Source organism: Saimiri boliviensis, chromosome 14 (assembly GCF_048565385.1).
Source record: "Saimiri boliviensis isolate mSaiBol1 chromosome 14, mSaiBol1.pri, whole genome shotgun sequence".
Taxonomy (NCBI): domain Eukaryota; kingdom Metazoa; phylum Chordata; class Mammalia; order Primates; family Cebidae; genus Saimiri; species Saimiri boliviensis.
In genome coordinates this window covers 15,860,753-15,881,420 of record NC_133462.1, presented here as the reverse complement: position 1 = coordinate 15,881,420, position 20,668 = coordinate 15,860,753, and the positions used below count along the sequence as shown (strand labels likewise).

General features: G+C 48.9%; 1 protein-coding gene across 1 annotated transcript; it reads right to left on the bottom strand.

Moving 5' to 3' along the window:
• Positions 1 to 255: 255 nt before the first annotated feature.
• CYP2B6 (cytochrome P450 family 2 subfamily B member 6) lies at positions 256 to 18,917 on the bottom strand. Its single transcript, XM_039467160.2, has 9 exons — positions 18,712 to 18,917; positions 15,299 to 15,461; positions 15,015 to 15,164; positions 12,516 to 12,676; positions 10,439 to 10,615; positions 9,741 to 9,882; positions 7,353 to 7,540; positions 7,010 to 7,151; positions 256 to 1,895 (listed from the first exon to the last, which is right to left on the bottom strand). The coding sequence occupies exons 1-9, from the start codon at positions 18,880 to 18,882 to the stop codon at positions 1,714 to 1,716; spliced, it is 1,476 nt and encodes a 491-aa protein (XP_039323094.1). The 5' UTR covers positions 18,883 to 18,917; the 3' UTR covers positions 256 to 1,713.
• Between the last annotated feature and the right edge of the window lie 1,751 nt (positions 18,918 to 20,668).

Sequence of the window (20,668 nt, the reverse complement as noted above, 5' to 3'; positions counted from 1 at the left end):
GAGGTGGCTGATTTAGCCAGTCATTCATTCATTCATTCATTCATTCCTCAGCAAATATTTTGAAAACCTGTCGCATGCCACATGCTGTGTTGAGAGTACAGTGATGAGCAAGGCAATGGTTTGGCCCTTCACGGAGTTGGCATTGAAGTGAGGGAGGCGTTCCCACCAATATTCCTTCCAGAAAAATTCCCCAGGGACCTGACAATAAAAGGGTCACACACAAAATGGCACAGATCACCCCTTGACGTGGGGAGGTCACGCTTTAGAGATGTTTATTTCATTATCAGGGGATTTGAAGGGACATATCAGGGAATCCAAAGCACCAGTGCAGAATCCCACAGCTCAGGGAACCTGGGCCAAGGAGGCTTTTTGATAGAGGGAAGTAGTAGGAAGAGGCAGCTGAGGATGAGGATGAGGGAGGACTAGGCAGTGTGTGACTGCGGTCCACAACAGGCACGGACCTCAAAACTAGCTTGCCACGGGAAAGCAGCCAGGCACAGAAGATCACATATCACGCCTCTAATCCCAGCACTTTGGGAGACTGAGGCAGGCGGATCACCTGAGCCCAGGAGCTCAAGACCAGCCTGGCCAACATGTCTCCACTAAAAATACAAGAAAATTAACCAGGCGTGGTGTCACATGCATGTAATCCCAGCTACTTGGGAGGCTGGGGCAGGAGAATTGCTTGAACCTAGAAGGCAAAGGTTGCAGTGAACCAGAATCACGCCACTCCACTGCAGCCTGGGAGACAGAGCAAGCCTTCATTTCTGCTTAAAGGAAATATTCAGGGCCGGGCGCGGTGGCTCAAGCCTGTAATCCCAGCACTTTGGGAGGCCGAGGCGGGTGGATCACGAGGTCGAGAGATCGAGACCATCCTGGTCAACATGGTGAAACCCCGTCTCTACTAAAAATACAAAAAAACTAGCTGGGCGTGGTGGCGCGTGCCTGTAATCCCAGCTACTCGGGAGGCTGAGGCAGGAGAATTGCCTGAGCCCAGGAGGCGGAGGTTGCGGTGAGCCGAGATCGCGCCATTGCACTCCAGCCTGGGTAACAAGGGTGAAACTCCGTCTCAAAAAAAAAAAAAAAAAAAAGGAAATATTCAGGGCTGGGTGCGGTGGCTCACGCCTGTAATCCTAGCACTCTGGGAGACCGAGGTGGGCGGATCACCTGAGGTCAGGAGTTCAAGACCAGCCTGACCAACATGGTGAAACCCCGTCTTTAAAAAAAAAAAAAGGGAAATATGAGTCCATAGGGACAGAAACCAGATTGGCTGGGGCTGAGATGAAAGGGAGAATGAGGAATGCGGAGTGACAGCTTGAGAGGTTTGGGTCTTGTCGGGGAGATAATGAAAACATTTGGAACTGGGAGGATCACCTGAGGTCAGGAGTTCAAGACAACCTGAAAATACAAAGTTTATCCAGGTGTGGTGGTGGACGCCTGTGATCCCAGCTTCTTGGGAGGCTGAGGCAGGGGAATTATATATATATATAATTTTGTATATTATAATTTTCAATAGTCTCAGTCCTCTACTCACTTGCAGTGTGACCTCAGATAACTGGTGCCATGGAGGGAAAGGAAGCTGGCTTGCAGCAGGTCTCTCAGCAACAGGAAGTTGCAGGGGGGAGTCAGAAGTTTTGGGGGAACTGTCATTGTCTACAGAGGTGGGGACACTGGATGATCCTGGAATCTCTTGACCCCCTCTCCTCAGCCCCTTCAGCGGGGCAGGAAGCGGATCTGGTACGCTGGGGGTACTCTGCCCACACCGTTCTCCTGGGGTGTCAGGTCGATGTCTTCGGGAGCCACAGGGCTGGCCACGGAGAAGTTCTGGAGGATGGTGGTGAAGAAGAGGAACAATTCCGCGCGGGCGATGCCTTCACCAAGACAAATGCGCTTCCCTGGGGGCACAGAAGGTCACCAGCGTGGGCACAGGGCGGGTGCACATTCTTTGCCCTGCCATGTCTCTAAGCACAGATAACCTATGTCTATTGCAACAGATCTGCATGAAAGACTGGACTTTAACCTGCAATTCAGGTGGCCTTTCAGAGGCTGCTCTGAAACCGGCTGCAAACCTTTGAGTGGATGTACCATGTTCATTTCTCTCTGTCTCTCTCTCTCTTTGTCTCTCTGTCTCTCTCTCTCTCTGTCTCTCTCTCTGTCTCTGTCTCTCTCTCTCTCTCTCTCTCTCTCTCTCTCTCTCTCTCTCTCTTTCTCTCTCTCTCTGTCTTTTGTGAGACAGTCTCTCTCTGTCACCCAGGCTGGAGCACAGTGGCACAATCTTGGCTCACTGCAACCTCCACCTCCTGTGGGATTCAAACAATTCTTCTGCCTCAGCTTCCTAAGTAGCTGGGATTACAGGAGCCTGCCACCACGCCTGGCTAATTTCTTGTATTTTTAGTAGAGATGGGGTTTCACCATGTTGACCAGGCTGGTCTTGAATTCCTAACCTCAGGTGATCCACGTGCCTTGGCCTCTCAAAGTACTGGGATTACAGGCATGAGCCACCACGCCTGGCACCATGTTCATTTTTCTAGGCAAGAGTTTGTAGCTTCTGTTAATGTTCCAAAGGGTTTGGTGACCCACCCTCCACCCCACCACCACCCACAGAGCATAATGGCCCACTTCTGGTTGGTCGTGTGTGTGTGTGTGTGTGTGTGTGTGTGTGTGTGTTCCTCTACATGCGTGTGAGCATATTTGTGACATTTTTAGTGTTCTTCACTTCTCATATGGGGAGAATGGTGCCTATCTCAAAGGGCTCTGGTGAGATTGAAGGCGAGATTTGTAAAAATTCTTAGAATAGCACTTGGCTTCTACTAAGGAGCCTTAAGGTTTGGTTATCACCTCGTGTTTGTTTCTGGGAGTATGTGTGGGGTATGTTTCTGGCCATGTGCCTGTGTGTGTCTCTCTCTGGCCTGTCTTCTGGTCTCAGCCTGAGATCCACAGGCTTCAAGATCTCAGGGGCGAAAACAAAATGAAATTGTATATAAGCTGTGAATGGGACTGACGCAATGAGAGGGGAGGGTCTATGACTTCCACTGATTCTCAGAGGAGCAGGGAACCCCCGGGAAGTTCGAAACCACACACTCGGAGTAAAACGAGAACAAAGGAAGCTGGAAAAACCTGAGACAGAGACAAAGGGGGTCTTTCTGTTTACCTCAGTATTTCTTAGTATGCAAATCAGTGTTTCTTAATAGGCAAACCTTGGAGAGGCCATGTCAAGGGTGGGTTTTCAGGCATTCCCTACACCTGTCAAGTTGCTGGACAAGTGTGTCTAAGTGAAGGTGTCTGGAAAAGGGTCCACATCCCTTTGGCACATCCAGAAGGTGGGTGACTTGAGCTTAGAAACAGGCGGGTCTCTGGGCTGGTTCTTCTGTCGATATTTGTGTGGCCTAACTTTTTCCAGATGGCCTGATGCTTATCTCCCTCCCGTCGCGCCCTCTCTGGGGCCATCTGTTTGGACCTTTTGGAATTTCTTTGGCTGCAATACCCTTTCGGTTTGGGTTCTATATTTCTTTCTGCCCCTGGCAACCCCGCCCCTGTCTTTGTCTATACCTGTTAGACACAGTTTCTCTTCTTTTCTTCTCCTGGTTTTTGGCTTTCTTCCATTTGCTTAACTTCCTATCTCTGTTTGAATCTGATCCCCCCCCCCCAATCTTTCTGGCTCTTTCTTTCTTTTCATCTCCCTCTAAAGACACCTTATTGTCTTTTTTTTTTTTTTTTTTTTTTTTGAGACAGAGTTTCGTTCTTGTTACCCAGGCTGGAGTGCAGTGGCGCGATCTCGGCTCACTGCAACCTCCGCCTCCTGGGTTCAGGCAATTCTCCTGCCTCAGCCTCCTGAGTAGCTGGGATTACAGGCACGCGCCACCATGCCCAGCTAATTTTTTGTATTTTTAGTAGAGACGGGGTTTCACCATGTTGACCAGGATCGTCTCGATATCTTGACCTCGTGATCCACCCACTTCGGCTTCCCAGAGTGCTGGGATTACAGGCTTGAGCCACCGCGTCTGGCCGACACCTTATTGTCTTATTCATTCTTTGTTCTTCTTCTTTTTTTTTTTTTTTGAGATGGAGTTTCACTCTTGTTACCCAGGCTGGAGTGCAGTGGCGCGATCTCGGCTCACCGCAACCTCCGCCTCCTGGGCTCAGGCAATTCTCCTGCCTCAGCCTCCTGAGTAGCTGGGATTACAGGCATGCGCCACCATGCCCAGCTAATTTTTTGTATTTTTAGTAGAGACGGGGTTTCACCATGTTGACCAGGATGGTCTCGATCTCTCGACCTTGTGATCCACCCGCCTCGGCCTCCCAAAGTGCTGGGATTACAGGCTTGAGCCACCGCGCCCGGCCTTTCCTGTCTCTTATTCTGTTTCTCTTGTTCTTTCTCCCCTCCTCCTTCCTTGTCCTCCTCTCTCTCCTCTTATTCCCCCGCTTCTCCTTATGTGTCTGTGTGTGTGTGTCTCTCTCTTCCTCTCCCCATATTGTCTCATGTTCACCCACTTCTCTCTTTCTGCCACTATCTCCTCATGTCTGTCTCTCCGTGTCTCCCTCTCTGTCCCTAACTCGATTTCTCAGTCTCATTATCTTTGTTACTTATCTGTCTCTGTCCTGATTTCCCTACATCTCTGCCTCTCTTAAAGCTTAGGATAGCAAAATTGAGAGAAGACATTGACGCTCAAGCCACCACCCCATGTGTTCCCAACTCTCACTGAGGATAAAGTGGAGCCAGGCGTGGCGGCTCACACCTGTAATCCCAGCGCTTTGGGAGGCCAAGGTGGGTGGATCGTGAGGTCAGGAGTTCAAGACCAGCCTGGCCAAGATGGTGAAACCCTGTCTCTACTAAAACTACAAAAGTTAGCTGGGTGTGGTGGCAGGCACCTGTAATCCCAGCTGCTTGGGAGGCTGAGGCAGGAGAATTGCTTGAGCCAGGGAGGCAGAGGTTGCAGTGAGCTGAGATCACACCACTGCACTCCAGCCTTGCAGCCTGGGTGACAGAGCAAGACTCCATCTCAAAAACATAAAAAAAAAGAAAGAAAGAAAGAAAGAAAGAAAATGGGGAAGGAAAATGGGAAGGAGGCCACTGGACAGCACAAAACCAGGGGCTGGGCCAGGACCCAGGATCACTGAAGTCACTGATGAAACTCAAGTCTGGGAGCTTGTTTCTGGGGCCTTACATGGAAGGTGCATGTTAAATTAAATTTGTCCTAAAGCGGCCTCCCTACATAACAAACTGGAACCTGACTCAATATGTGAACAAACTGCAAAGTAACTTGAGAGTATATTCTTGTAGCAAGTGACCTTGGCCAAGGTTACAGAGGAGCCACACTCCAGCCAATCACAGGTTGCGAGCTGCCCAGACGTGCTCAGATAAGGCAAACACAGAGCTGTAACCAATCAGGCTGTTTCAGTATGTCACTTCCTTTGTCTGTGGGTAAATACTGCCTGACCATGTTGCTGGCGGAGCTCTCTGAACCTTTACAGCAGGCGTCCCCAAACTTTTTACATAGGGGGTCAGTTCACTGTCCCTCAGACCGTTGGAGGGCCGCCACATACTGTGCTCCTCTCACTGACCACCAGTGAAAGAGGTGCCCCTTCCTGAAGTGCGGCGGGGGGCCGGATAAATGGCCTCAGGGGGCCGCATGCGGCCCGCGGGCCGTAGTCTGGGGACGCCTGCTTTACAGACTTGGCGTGCTGCCCAGTTCATGAATTGTTTCTTTGCTCAAATAAACTCATCGAAGTTTAATTTGTTGAAAGTTTTTCTCTTAACCAGCCAAAGAGTGGAGAACAGTAACTGGGACAAGTCAAAGCATGTTAAGACCTTCTCCACCTTCCCAGTGCTAGAGCATAATAAATCCAAACTCCTCCTGCAGCCTTCAAGGTTGTGCCCAGCTGAGCCCTTTATCTTATTTCCTTCTGCAATCTATACCCAAGGCTCACTGGACGTCCTGTGGCTTCTCAACTGTACCATCCCATTTCCACCTTTGCCCTTTGCCCTTGCTGTGAACACTCCTTGCAGTGGCTGATTGACACTCACCCATGCACATCTCAGCTTGGAAGCTAGTTCCTCTGGGAAGCTTTTTCTTACTGACCCACCACAAGGTTAGCTAGTATTTCCTCTTTTGTGCTCCCAAGCCCCCGTTAGAGCACTTATCACAATTATGTGTAATGATAATAATTGCCTTTGTGAGCAAGCTGTGTTGGGCCGTTCTAAGCATGTTACAGGCATTCGTTCATTTCATGAGATGATCATTGTATTATTTTTTTGATGAATGCCCATCTTCCCTGCTAGTCTGTAAGTTTCCTGGAGCAGGAACTGTGTCTCTGTGTGATTTGTTTGATGTGTTATCTTCAGCCCCCAGTAGAGCACTGGGCTTAGGGGAGTGCTCAACAATTTTTTTTTTTTTTTAAATAAAATTGTTGAGAAACGTTAAGTTTACTCTGCCCCCATGGCTCCTTTATGGAAGTTACTTTTCGTTTGTTATTAGTGGTAGGTGGATAACAGCTGCCTACCTGGTATATTCCTGAGTTATGTGTATACGTAGAACACCTGTGTATTAATAAGAATCACTTGTCAAAGAGCAAATAAATGCGTGGATGAATCTCTGCTCGGTGCCTTTGGTCTGGAGAGCTGTCAGCCCTGCAGGCTCTCAGGCTGTTGGTCCCCAGATAGATCCACTCTGTTGTACTATCTGGGTGTCCACCTCTTAGTACCTTCAGCCCGCCTGGGTGGTGGGGTCTCCCGACTGAGCTGGTTCTCGGTAGAAAGTAAATTCACTGAGGTTTAGCGACGTTAAAATATTTGCCCAAAGTCCTGCTTGCCAAGATGCGCCTTTGGGAATGTAATCTCCTTTCTAAAGCCCCCTTCCAGGGTTGTAGTGAAGATGGAATGGGATGAGGCAGGTGAAGCAATTGGAATATATTAAGTGCTCAATAAATAAGAAACAATCATTGTTTTTCTCAAGTTGAGGATAGGACCTGCCCTCTGGTGTCTGGGAAAGAAACTGTGGGTCCCACTTACCTAAGGAGAAGGGAATAAAAGCTTCGTTCTTCTTCAGTGCCCCACTGGCATCCAGAAAGTGGTCAGGATTGAACGTGTCTGGTTTTTCAAAGTAGTGTGGGTCGTGGAGAGCAGCGCTCAGGATGGGAAATACTTCCGTGCCCTGAGGGAGTGTCACAAGATCAAAAGATAGTCCCATTCCCTGCCCACCCTCCACACACACACACCACAAAAAAAAAAAGAAAGAAAGAAAAAAAAAGAAACAAAGGGACTCAATGGAGAAACCAACAAAAGATCGAGTTTGGGGATTAAGAGAATCCAGAATGACGACACAGGAGAGATGTGGGGGTCCAGCCAGTCTTACCTTGGGGATGGTGTACCCTCGGAAGCTCGTGTTTCGGGTGACCATGTGGGGCAAACCGATGGGGAGAAGGTCGGCTATTCTCTGAATCTCATGGATGACTGCGTCTGTGTACGGCATTTTGGCTCGGTCATCTAATGCTGGAGGGCGATGTGGGCCAATCACCTGTTCAATCTCCTTGTAGACTCTCTCTGTGCAGAAAAGAAAACAAATGAACCCCAATTTAAAGAGATATTTCAGGCCGGGCGTGGTGGCTCAAGCCTGTAATCCCAGCACTTTGGGAGGCTGAGGCGGGTGGATCACGAGGTCAAGAGATTGAGACCATCCTGGTCAACATGGTGAAACCCCGTCTCTACTAAAAATACAAAAAATTAGCTGGGCACGGTGGCACGTGCCTGTAATCCCAGCTACTCAGGAGGCTGAGGCAGGAGAATTGCCTGAACCCAGGAGGCGGAGGTTGTGGTGAGCCATGATCACGCCATTGCACTCCAGCCTGGGTAACAAGAGCGAAACTCCGTCTCAAAAAAAAAAAAAAAAGAGATATTTCAGGCCGGGTGTGGTGGTTCATGCCTGTAATCCAAGCACTTTGGGAGGCTGAGGAGAGCAGATTGCTTGAGGTCAAGAGTTTGAGACTGGCCTGGTCAACATGGTGAATTCCCAACTCTACTAAAAATACAAAAATGCAGCCAGGTGTGGTGGGGCATGCCTGTAGTCCCAGCTACTCAGAAGGCTGAGGCAGGAGACTCGCTTGAACCCAGGAGGCGGAGGTTGCCGTGAGCCAAGATTGTGCCACTGCACTTCAGTCTGGGTAACAGAGCAAGACTCTGTCTTAAAAAAAAAAAGAAAATTTTTTTTAAAAAGAGAGACGTTACATCAGGGATGTAATGCCTGCTACTTTCTATTGACCAATGACAAACCTATAGTAAAGGGTTAGATCCTTGATATCCCTCAAAGTAATCAGCATGGAGTGAAGGGAGGAGAGGAGAAGCAATGAGAATTCTCATGGCTCGAAATCTAATGACTATTATGGATCCATTTCACACATGCACAGGCACACACACACATGCATGCACACACACACACATGCACACACACATCACAATTTTACATGGAATTTCAGATTGAGAACTCCAGGCTACAAACCTCTCAAAACTCCCTGAGATTAGTAGAAAATGAATAAATATTTACAGTGTGTATATTTTAGGTGAGTCACTATACATGGTCCTCAGGAATATAACAGTGTAATAGAATAATAAATGAATCCATGAACGACTGGATAGATAAATAAATACATCAATCAGTCAATCAATAGATCAATTCATGGGTGGAAAGACTGATGAATAAATGAACAAACCAATAAATGGATGTATATATTTACTTATCCATTAGTAGATGGATTGATTAATTAATCACTAATGAATGGTTCATAGACAAGGAAATCAATGAACCCAATTAATGAATAATCACATGAATGGTTAGATTTATGGAAGAACAGGTGAATAAGTAAATTTGTGAAGTATGAGTAAATAAAGAAATGGCTGGATTGAATGATAAATCAGAGTTGAATAAATGAGTGAATTATTGTAATAAATGAAGGAATGCATCAATGGATTAGGGGGGACTGAAAGACTGACTGATGGAAGGATAAGGGTGAAATCTGGTTCATAGAAGGATGGATGAGTCAATGAATCAATGACAAATACTCCATCTATTTGTCACTGTTTCAAAGGATCAATTGTGGATCAAGTCATCCAAATAAATGAATGATAGTATATGCCCTTGGATGAATTATAAACGAAAGAATCAGTGAGTACACAGGTGAACCAATGAATTAAAGAATGAATCGATGAAAAGATACGCGGATGAATGAATCAATTTTTAAGTGATGGCACAGAAAGTCAAATATCGCATGTTCTCATTCATATGCGAGGGCTACAAAATGTGTACACATGAACGTAGAGAGAGGAAGGATAGAGTGGAGACTCAGAGAGTGAAGGAGCAGATGGGGTAAATGATGAGAAATGACTTAATGGGTACAACGTATGTACTACAGGTGATAAATATCCTAACAGCCCTAACTTGACCACTATGAAACCTATGCATGTTACAAAACTGCATATGTACCTCCTAAATTCGTACAATTAAAAAACTATTAGAACAGAAATTCCATAAGTGATGGAAGAAATCAGTGGGAGAACCCATGGACAGATTCTTCATGCGTCCATGCATCCACCAGCAGAACTGGCTTGGTTCGGAACTAGTCCAAAGCCTGCAGTGCTCCCGGAATAGGAAGCCAGCATCCCCTCTCTCATCCAGGTGGTACCCACAGCCCCATTTCTACAGCTCAGAATGGGGTCAGAAGATGCCCCTGATTGGCTGTTCCTGGCCCACCTGCGACATGAGGGTATTTGAGCATGAGCAGGAAGCCGTAGCGGAGGGTGGTGCTGGTGGTCTCCGTGCCAGCAAAGAAGAGCGAGAGCGTGTTGAGGATGAGATTCTTGTGGTTGAATTCACTGTGTGGGTTGGATTTCTCCTGCATCCACAGTAGGGAGGGAAGGGGAGGGTCAGCGGAGGCTGGCGCCTTGCTGCGTACACGCCAGTCTCCCTGGCTGCCCTCCGTCTGCCTAAAGGTCTCTGACACTGTCTGGCCCAGTTTGCTTTTTTCTGTCTACGCGTCCAGCCGCGTGCCTCTCTCTCGTCTCGCTCAGCCTCTCTTGACTCTGCCTGGCTCTGTTTCCAGCTCTCTCCACATCTCTTTGACGTGTTTCTCTCTTTTTGGCTCCCAGTGTCTTTCTGCCTCTGTGAGTCTTTTCTCCTGTTGCTGTATGTTTGTCTCTTGCCCTAAATTCCTTCCTCAGCCTGTCTTCTCTCTCTCTCTCCGTCTTAGTTTCTCCTCCCTACTTTCTTTTCTTACACCTCATCTTTCTTTCCTTCTGCGTCTCCTCCCTTTCCCTATCCTACCCTCCCTAGTGGTTCTTCTTCCCTCTCCCCCTTCCCCTTCTCTACCCCTTTCCTCTCCGTCTTCTCACCTCTCCTTCTTGCCCTCCCTCCCCTTTCTTCCCCTCCCTTTTCCCTCTCCCAGACCCCACCTTTTCCATGTGGAGCAGGTAGGTGTCAATGAGGTCCTGGGGGGCGCTGGGGTCCAGGGCTTCACGGTGCTTCTCCACACTGCGGCCAATGAAAGCACTGATTTCCTGCAGGTTTTTATAGATTTGCCTGTGCGCCCCAGGAAAGTATTTCAAGAAATCAGAGAAGAGCTCGAACAGCTGCAAGAAAGAAGGGGTGGTGAGGTCTGCCTAGGGCTGAGCTAGCAGGTCACAGGGAAAGGGCCCCTCCTGGACCCCCATATCTCTGTAGGAGGCCCCCTTCCCCGCTCCCCTCCGTCTCACCCCCTTCATTCACCGACTCTGTCTCCTTCGATCTGTTAGACTCACGTGTACCTCTTTGCGGCTTCCTCCCTCATCCTGTCTTTCTTCCGTCGCGTCTCCCTGCCCCTCTTCTCTCTGTCTCTCTTTCTTTCTGTGCCACTCACTGTCTACCTCAGTCCGCTGCTCTCTCTCCCTCTTCCCTCCTCTCCTCATCCCCCTTGCTGTGTCAGACACTGAGAAAATGATTCTTACACAGGATAAGCCTGCTCACACCTCAGGACTATGTATTTCGGAGTATATCTCTTTTACTTTGATGGAGAATGAAATGCCTGATTTACTGCAAATAATTGCAAAAATGCAAACATATATAGTGAGATGTAAAATTCCTTCTTAATCTCTCCTTCTAGAGAAAACCATTGTTAACTGTCTGGTGGGTCTCCTTCCAGACTTTTCTCTGTGGTTCTCTTTTTTTTTTTTTTTTTCCGAGACGGAGTTTCGCTCTTGTTACCCAGGCTGGAGTGCAATGGCGCGATCTCAGCTCACCGCAACCTCCGCCTCCTGGGTTCAGGCAATTCTCCTGCCTCTCAGCCTCCTGAGTAGCTGGGATTACAGGCACACGCCACCGTGCCCAGCTAATTTTTTGTATTTTTAGTAGAGACGGGGTTTCACCATGTTGACCAGGATGGTCTCGATCTCTTGACCTCGTGATCCACCTGCCTCGCCCTCCCAAAGTGCTGGGATTACAGGCGTGAGCCACCGCGCCTGGCCTTTCTCTGTGGTTCTCAGTGGGCGGAGAACATTAGAATTATTACTGGTCAGGCTGGTTACAAGTACTCACCTTGGGCCCCATCCCAGACTTTCCAGATCAGATCATCCGGAAAGTAGGGTCCTGCAAATCCGTATCTGTGGCAATCCCACATACACCCCTGCTTAAGAACTGTGACTATGTTGACCAGCCTGGCCGACATGGTGAAACCCCATCTCTACTAAAAATACAAAAAAATTAGCCGGGCGTGGTGGCGCTCGCCTGTAATCCCAGCTACTTGGGAGTCTGAGGCACAAGAATCGCTTGAACCTGGGAGGCAGAGGTTGCACTGAGCTGAGATAGCGCCACTGCACTCCAGCCTGGGTGACAGAGCAAGATACTGCGGGCAGATCACTTGAGGTTAGGAGTTCAAGACCAGCCTGGCCAACATGGCCACACCTCCTCTCTACTAAAAATACAAAAATTAGCCGAGCGGGTGTGGTGGCACATGCCTACAGTCCCAGCGACTGAGGAGGCTGAGGAAGGTGAATCGCTTGAACCCAGGAGACGGAGGTTGCAGTGACCCGAGATGGCACTGCTATGCTCCAACCTGGATGAGAGAGTGAGACTCCGTCTCAAACAAAACAAAACAAAACGACATCCAGGAGCAGAGTAGAGACCAAGCCCAATGCCTTATGCATTCTCTCTCTCTCTCTCTCTCTCTGCCTCTGTCTTTCACACTCATTCTCATCAGCTCTATCTCTCAGGATCCCTTTATCTCTGCCCTTCTTTGTCTAGTTTTTGCTCAACTTCCTTCTCACAGTCTCTGACTCCATGTCTGCCTCCCTATCACGCCCATTCCCTCCGTCAGTGTCTCTATCCCTGTCTCACCATCTCCCCTTCCTCCAGGTCTCCATGCCCCTGCCTCTCCACGTGGCCTCTGCCTGTCTTCCAGCTATAAGCTGCATTTCGGGGCCCCCAAGACAGGTCATCCTTTTATCGTGTGCCCCGGATGTTCGCCTCGCCCCCACCCTCCCTCTCCCTCTCTCTGACCTGGCTGAATAAAGAGCTGACAAGTGAAAAAGACTGGTAGAACAAGTGCAGCAGTTTCAGGAACTCTCTGTCTTGGTAGTCAAAGCGTTTTCCAAAGACGATGGAGCAGATGATGTTGGCGGTGATGGAATGGAAGAAGAAGGTGGGGTCCACAAGGGCTCCTAGGAAGCAGCAGCGGGTCAGGGACACAGATTGAAGGGCCTGGGGAACATCTGGCCGTCACCTGTCTCCATGGGACTGTCTGCCATCACTCAGTCATGATAAACATAAGAATAACCGGAACAGAGAAGACTCACAAGCATGCATTATGTACCAGCACTTAGAATTTCACTGAGCTCACTACAGCATTGTGAAGCAGCTGCGATTCGATTATTAGCTCCGTTTTATAGATAGGCAGACAGAGAGGTTGAGTAATTTGGCTGAGGTTGCGCAGCTACTCATTACTGAAGCCAGGATTTAGACCCAGGCAACTCGGCTATAGAGTCCATGCAGCTGATTCTCACTCTGCACCTCCTCTCAGGCCCTACCTTGGACTCTATGAGTGAATACAGTTAAGTCGCAGGGGTAGGGGCTGGGTAGAGTAGGTGTTCAATCAATTGCTTATACAAATTAAAAAGCTCTGCTGGGCACAGTGGCTCACACCTGTCATCCCAGCACTTTGGGAAGCTGAGGTGGGTGGATTGCCTGAGGTCAGGAGTTTGAGACCAGCCTGGCCAACATGGTGAAACTCCGTCTCTACTAAAAATACAAAAAATTAGGCAGGCATGGTGGTGGGAGCCTGTAATCCCAGCTACTTGGGAGGCTGAGGCAGGAGAGTTGCTTGAACCCAAGAGGCGGAGGTTGCAGTGAGCAGAGATGGTGCCATTGCACTCCAGCCTGGGCAACTGAGCAACTGAGTGAAACTCCGTCTCAGACAAAAAAAAAAAAAAAAAAAAAAAAAGCCTCTAATGGGCACAGTGGCTCATGCTTCTGATCTCAGCACGTTGGGAGCTTGAGGCAAAAGGATCAGGAATTCAAGACCAGTGCTGGCAACATAAGGAGACCCTGTCTCTATAAAAAATGTAAAATGTAGCCAGACATGGTGTCACATTCCTGTGGTCCCAGCTGAAGGCGTCCAGAAGGCTGAAATGGGAGGATCACTTGGGCCCAGGAGTCTGAGGCTGCAGTGAGCTATGATGGCGCTGCTGCATGCCAGCCTGGGCAGTAGAGACCCCGTCTCTAATTCAAAACAAATCAAAAACCTTTTTCTACCCCTAACTATTCTTCTCTCTTTGTCTCTTCTCTCCACAGCTAGGGTTCTCCAGTCTTCTGGGAATTGTTCCTCAGTTGTTAATGATACCTGTGCATGCCAGGCTCAGCCATGGCCCTGGCTGGAGGGAGGGTGGTCTGTGAGCACCCAAGAACATCAGGCTGGTGCAGCCTCTGTCTCTGGGTCTCACTTGCCTGCCTTCTCTCATTCCTCTGCAGACCTTTTCCTGAGCCTTGTCTGTCTCAATTTTCTCCCCCTCAATTTCTCTTTGCCTTTGCTTCTTTCTCTCTCTCTGGTTTCTCTCTCTCTCTCTCCCCCTCTCTGTGTGTGGGGGTGTGTGTTTATTTCTCTCTTTTCTTTTTCCCTTCCTACCTTCCTTCCCTTCTTTCTTCCTCCCTCCTTCCCTTCCTTCCTTCCTTCCTTTCTCATAGAGTCTTGCTCTGTCACCCAGGCTGGAGTGTAGTGCCGCCATCTAAGCCCATTGCAACCTCCATTTCCCAGGTTCAAGCAATTCTCTTGTCTCAGCCTCCTGAGGAGCTGGAACTACAGGCACATGCCACCATGCCCAGCTAATTTTTGTATTTTTAGTAGAGACAGGGTTTTGCTGGTCAGGCGTGGTCTCGAACTCCTGACCTAGTGATCTGCCCACCTCAGCCTCCCAAAGTGCTAGGATTACACGCATGAGCCACTGCACCTGGTCTGCTTGTTTGTTTGTTTGTTTTTGACAGGATCTTGCTCTGTTGTCCAGGCTGAAGTGCAGTGGCACAATTACAGCTCACTGCAGCCTCAAACTTCCCAGCTCAAGTGATCCTGTAGCCCCACCTTAGCGTCCTGGGTAACTGGGACCCCAGGCTCACGCCACCATACTGGGCTCATTTATTTTCTATTTTTTGTAGAGACAGGATCTCATTATGTTTCCCAGGCTGTTTTCCAACTCTTGGCCTCAAGCAATCCTCCCATCTGAACTTCCCAAAGCACTGGGATTACAGGCGAGAGCCATGGCATCCAGCCTCTTTGAGTTATTCTTGGAGACTATACACTTGGCATCTCTCTCTTTCCCTGACTCTCTGTGTTTCTCTCCTACCCGCCCCCCGTCCCTCTCTATTCCCCTCTCTCCCTCTCTGTCCCTATCCCTCTGTCTGTTTCATCTCTGTCTCTGCCCACGTATACCTCTCTGTCTTTCTATTCGCATGCACCTGCATCTCTCAGTGTTTCGTTGTCTTCTTTCCTATGCATCCCCAAGGACTCACCCTTGGATTTCTGAAGCTCTTGCACCAGACACTGAGCCTCCTCCTGAATCCGCTCCTCCACACTCCGCTTTCCCATCCCGAAGTCCCTCATGGTGGTCAGAGAGAATCGCCGAAGCACCTTCCAGCGGTCCCCACTGGCAAAGACCACGCCTGGGGTGTGGGGGAGGTGAGGTGTGGGTTGCAGAGGAAGTTGGAAGAAGGCTCTGAGTCCTTCTTCCCCCCGTATCATCCCTTCCCTGATGAACCCCTCACCCGCCCTCTCCCAGAGTCTCTGAGGCCCTCACCGTATCCCTGGAAGACTGGGTCCACGATGGCGATTTTGCCCCGGCCAGAGAAGACTTCAGCCTGATCCACCAGGGCCTCCCGTATGGCATCCACTCCACACAGCATGACCACGGGCCTCGGTCCCAGGTGTACGGTGAAGACATCCCCGTATTTCTCTCGGAACTGCCAATCACATCCACACCCGGGGTTGCTGTTAGTCGGCATAGGCCTCAGTCGTAAAACTATCAAAACACTTACATAGCAGATTGGTAATTAGCCCGTCCCCAACATCCACCTCCTCCCAACGCTGCCCTTTCTCCTTCCCAGGACCCAGCAACTAAGGATTAACAGTTAATGGTGTCCAGGGGAGAGAATACAGTCATGGGTTCTTAGTTTCTGTTTCTGATTGGGCCAGTAAAGCCCCTTCCCCATCCGTCTTTTCTGTGTATCACTAGAGACAAAACTAAAAAACCATGGCTTCAGGCTGCTAAAAACCTAGGACGAAACAAAACAAATCAGAACATCAACAACAAAATAAGGCAGGTTGGACAAGCTTAGGTTAACTGGTGGCCCAGCCAGGGTCTGCTCTGATTGGCTGGTGCCCTAAACAGTAGAGATGTTTGATTAAATGTTTTGAATATCACCTCCACCCTTACCCTGAGTCTGGCCAGTTCTCCCTGGTATCTCAACCAAAGAGTTCATTTTTTTCACCAAAAAATGAGAATATTCACAGAAGCTTTCTTTTTTTGCTCTCTTCCCAGCTGTGTGCCGCTGGACAAGTGCTTTCCCCAGGCTGAGCATCACTGTTCCCTACTTCTAAGATGAAGGAAGCACCTCACCTTGTCCACAGGTAACTGTAAATGACACCTGGAAAATTCTCGTGACAACACAGATAATTCCCAGCTGTGTTACTATTAATAAGAAAACTAAGTCCATTGATTCACATGATAGCATGATACTGTTGTGATATGTGAAAAACATTGAAAAGAAAATAACAGGCACTTGACACCTGCATCTACGTAATGCAACTCTACCTGGAGGGAGGGTGGTCAAGAACATCAGGCTGGGGCAGCCTCTGTCTCTGGGTCTCACTTACCTGTCTTCTGTCATTCCTCTGCAGATCTTCTCCTGAGCCTTGTCTGTCTCTCTAATTTTCTCTGCCTTAGTTTCTTTTTGCCTTTGTTTCTTTTTCTTTTTCTTTTCTTTTTTTTTTTTTTTTTTGAGACGGAGTTTCGCTCTTGTTACCCAGGCTGGAGTGCAATGGCACGATCTCGGCTCACCGCAACCTCCGCCTCCTGGGTTCAGGCAATTCTCCTGCCTCAGCCTCCTGAGTAGCTGGGATTACAGGCATGTGGCACCATGCCCAGCTAATTTTTTGTATTTTTAGTAGAGACGGGGTTTCACCATGTTGACCAGGATGGTCTCGATCTCTTGACCTCGTGATCCACCCACCTCAGCCTCCCAAAGTGCTGGGATTACAGGCTTGGGCCACCGCGCCCGGCTTTGCCTTTGTTTCTTTCTATTTCTCTGGTCGGTCGGTCTCTCTCTCTCTCTCTCTCTCTCTCTCTCTCTCTCTCTCTCTGTGTGTGTGTGTGTGTGTGTGTGTGTGTGTGTGTGTGAATTGGATTGGACTCTTTGTTTCTTTTGTTTTGTTTTGTTTCTTGAGACAGAGTCTAGCTCTGCCCCCCAGGCTGGAGTGCAGTGGAGTTCGAGACCAGCCTGACCAACATGGTGAAACCCCGTCTCCATTAAAAATACAAAAATTAGCCAGGCATGGTGGCACACACCTGTGATCCCAGCTACTCAGGAGGCTGAGGCAGGAAAATCGCTTGAATGGTGATGGCAAGTGATATGATTTGTCTCTGTGTCCCCACCCAAATATTATCTTGAATTGTAATCCCCACGTGTGGAGGGAAGGAGCTGGTAGGAGGTAATTGGATCCTGGGGGCAGTTTCTCCCATGCTGGTCTCGTGATAGTGAGTGAGTTCTCACGAGATCTGATGGTTTTATAAGAGGCTCTTCCCTCTGTCCTCTCTCTCTCTCCAGCCACCTTGTGAAGAAGGTACTTGCTTCTCCTTCACCTTCCACCATGATTGTAAGTTTCGTGGGCCTTCCCTGACCATGTGGAACTGTGTCGGTTAAACCTCTTTTCTTTATAAATTACCCCGTCTTGGGTATTTCTTTACAACGATGTGAGAACAGACTAATACAGCAAGCCTGGCTGTCCCAAGGTTTTCCACTCTGAATGTTTCTTCTAGAGGGTCTCCAGGATACTATGACATATGTTACCAGGCCAACTACAAAAATGAATGTCTCTTTAAATCAGGTTGTTTTATAGCAAGTTCTGGTCCTTAATCACCATCATACCCTGAACAAAGTCTATGACCAATTGGACTCTAATACTATTTAACTGTCTTCGTTGCCTGAACTTTAAATGATTTGATTTTGATTAGTTTGGTATGGTGCAGACTTCGGTTTATTTGTGTTACCCTCCTGATTGCCATCATAATCATCTCCCTGATGTGTTGTATTTTCTCAAGTCTTGGCCGGGTGCAGTGGCTCCCACCTGTAATCCTAGCACTTTGGGAGGCCAAGGCAGGTGGACTGCTTGAGCCCAGAAGTTTGAGACCAGCCTGGGCAACATGGCAAAACCCTGTCACTACAAAACAAATACAAAAATTAGCTGGGCGTGATGGCATGCACCCGTAGTTCCAGCTACTTGGGGGCTGAGGCAGGAGGATCACCTGAGCCTTGGGAGGTCAAGGCTGCAGTGAGCCATGATTGTGCCACGGCATCCTGGATTCAAGTGATTCTTCTGCCTCAGTCTCCTGGGTAGCTGGGATTACAGGCAAGGGCCACCAGGCCCAGCTAATTTTTGGATTTTTAGTAAAGATAGGGTTTTGCCATGTTGGGCAGACTCGTCTTGAACTGCTGACCTCAGATGATCCACCGCCTCGGCCTCCCAAAGTGCTGGGATTACAGGCATGAGCCACTGTACCTGACCCAAAGGAGGCCTCTTGTGACAAGTAGCCAAGTGGTGGCCAATCAGAGCAGCTTAGCTGTCAATCCACCACAGGCTGCAAACTGCTCAGGCTGTATCCAAGCTGTGAGCTGTGGCCATTCAGGCTGGCTGTCACTTTCTTTTTCTGTCTGTAAATACTGCTTGCCCATATTGCCGTGGGGTCCCTTTTTATTGATTTAGGGTGCTGTCCAATTCTTGAGTCATTTCTTTGCTCAAATACACCCCACTAAATTTGACTGATGTTTTTCTCCTAATAATACCACCCACCATGCGTCACCCCACTCCATATTCACCAGCCGTCCCTGTGCCACCCCTGACTCTGGAAGGCTGCCTCACTCTGTCTGGTGAAGGATCCCCAAGTACCGAGGCGAGAAGCAGTCCACCCTCAGATCCCATTCATCTGTGTCTTACTTTCAGAAAGGATTTGAGTAGGCCTCTTCTATCCATCTGCAGAAGGTTCCCGAAAAGGGGCAGAGGGCGGGGGCCTGGTGGGAGGCGGCCATGGGCCTTAGGGTGACGCTGGACCAGGAGAAGCAAAAGGCCTGTGAGGAGTGCCAGGAAGAGGAAGACGCTGAGCTCCATGGTCCTGGTCTGACTGCCCTGTACCCCGCTGCAGCCTCCAACTGGGCCTTTTATCTTGAACCTGCCTCTCCACCCAGTTATGAAACTTCATCCATTCCCCGCCTCCTTTCTCATCATTGTGCAGAGGCATTAGCTTAGCTTACAAAAAGGTGTTAGGAAACCCAGACTTCCTGCTTGGGCAACCCAGCGACCTGATCCCTATCCCTTTATCCACTCTTTAGATGTTGGCAGGGATACAGTGGCAAAGATACCAAAGTCCACTTGAGCATGTAAATGTGCGGCTGTATGGGTATGTGCATGGGTATTTTTGTAAACATGGGTGAGCATGCACTTTTTGACTTAGCTTTGTCTGTTTGTGCTTGCATGCATTTGCCCATGCCTGTTTCCATCCATGTATGTGCTTCTGTGATTTTCATAAAGGGGTGTTTGTATTTATGCAAATGTGCTCATGTGTGTTTCTGTGGTTGAATCTGGGGGTGCTTCTGTGTATGTCCTTGCATATATGGGAGCTTCCTTGTATGTATACAGTTTCATTTATGAAAGTGCATTTACATTTGTGTGTTGTGGAGGTGATGGTAGCGTATGTTCAAAACGGAGAGGCTGGCTGGGTGTGATAGCTCATGCCTGTAATCCCAGCACTATGAGAAGCCGAGGAGGGCAGACCACTTGAGGTCAGGAGTTCAAGACTAGCCCGGCCAACATGGCAAAACCCCGTCTCTACTAAAAATACAAAAATTAGCTGGGCATGGTAGCGGGCACCTGTAATCCTAGCTACTCAGGAGGCTGAGACAGAAGAATCACTTGAACCTGGGAGGCAAAAGCTGCAATGAGCTGAAATTGTGCCACCGCACTCCAACCTTGGCGAAAGACCAAGACTCCATCTCAAAAAAGAAAATTGGGCTGCGCCCGACTTACACCTGCAATCCCAGCACTTTGGGAGGCCAAGGCGAATGGATCACCTGAGGTCAGGAGTTTGAGACCAGCCTGGCCAACACGGAGATACCCCGTCTCTACTAAAAATACTCACACACACAAAAATTAGCTGGGCGTTTTGGCAGTTGTCTGTAATCCCAGCTACTCAGGGGGCTGAGGCAAGAGAACTGCTTAAACCCAGGTGTCAGAGGTTGCAGTGAGCCGAGATTGCACCATCGCACTCCAGCCTGGGCGACAGAGTGGAACTCCATCTCAAAAAAATGAATAAATAAATAAAAACTAAAAAATTGAGAAGCTGACCAAAAGAAGGAAACGTTCAATTCAATCCAATCTGGCCCACTGCCTCTGCAGCACAGCAAACTGTAACCTAGCAATATGTAAACCAGTTGCATGTATCTGTGTGTGCTGGCGTGTTGTGTTTGTGCTTGTGTGTTGGTGTGTCTCCTAGCCTCTCTCTTTGGAAGCCTGCAGATGCTCAGGGTCTATGTCCAGTGTTCCCTCCTTCATCTTCCCCTTCTGTCACAGCCATAGGTGGAAGTGGCAGGAAAAACGAGGAGGGGCAAGAGTCACAGAACTGGTGAGTCTCAGAGGAAAAGGTGGTCGGTTGGAGGGAGACAGAAAGTGAGACCTGGCAGGTGCAGCAGTCAGGGCCTCTTGGTTTCTGATCATTCTAACTAGTGAAGGAGTTTCTGCCCTGCCTCTGACGATCTTCACAGTGCAGGAAGTTTCTCTGGCTCTGTCTCTCTCTAACTTTGTGTCTCTGTTTTTCCCATGGAGGCTCTTGAGCTCCAGGTGTGCAGAAAATGGGTCCAGTTTGATTGATGTCTGCTGGACTCCCATACGTCTCTATCTC

What these genes read in the sequence shown, in the direction of transcription:
- CYP2B6 (XM_039467160.2), bottom strand. Translation starts at nt 18,882, where the DNA reads ATGGAGCTCAGCGTCTTCCTCTTCCTGGCACTCCTCACAGGCCTTTTG. An exon ending in TACTCAAATCCTTTCTGAAA is followed by an intron (nt 15,462 to 18,711) that starts GTAAGACACAGA and finishes TGTGATTGGCAG; the next exon opens with TTCCGAGAGAAATACGGGGA. An exon ending in TTTTATTCCCTTCTCCTTAG is followed by an intron (nt 1,896 to 7,009) that starts GTAAGTGGGACC and finishes CTGTGCCCCCAG; the next exon opens with GGAAGCGCATTTGTCTTGGT.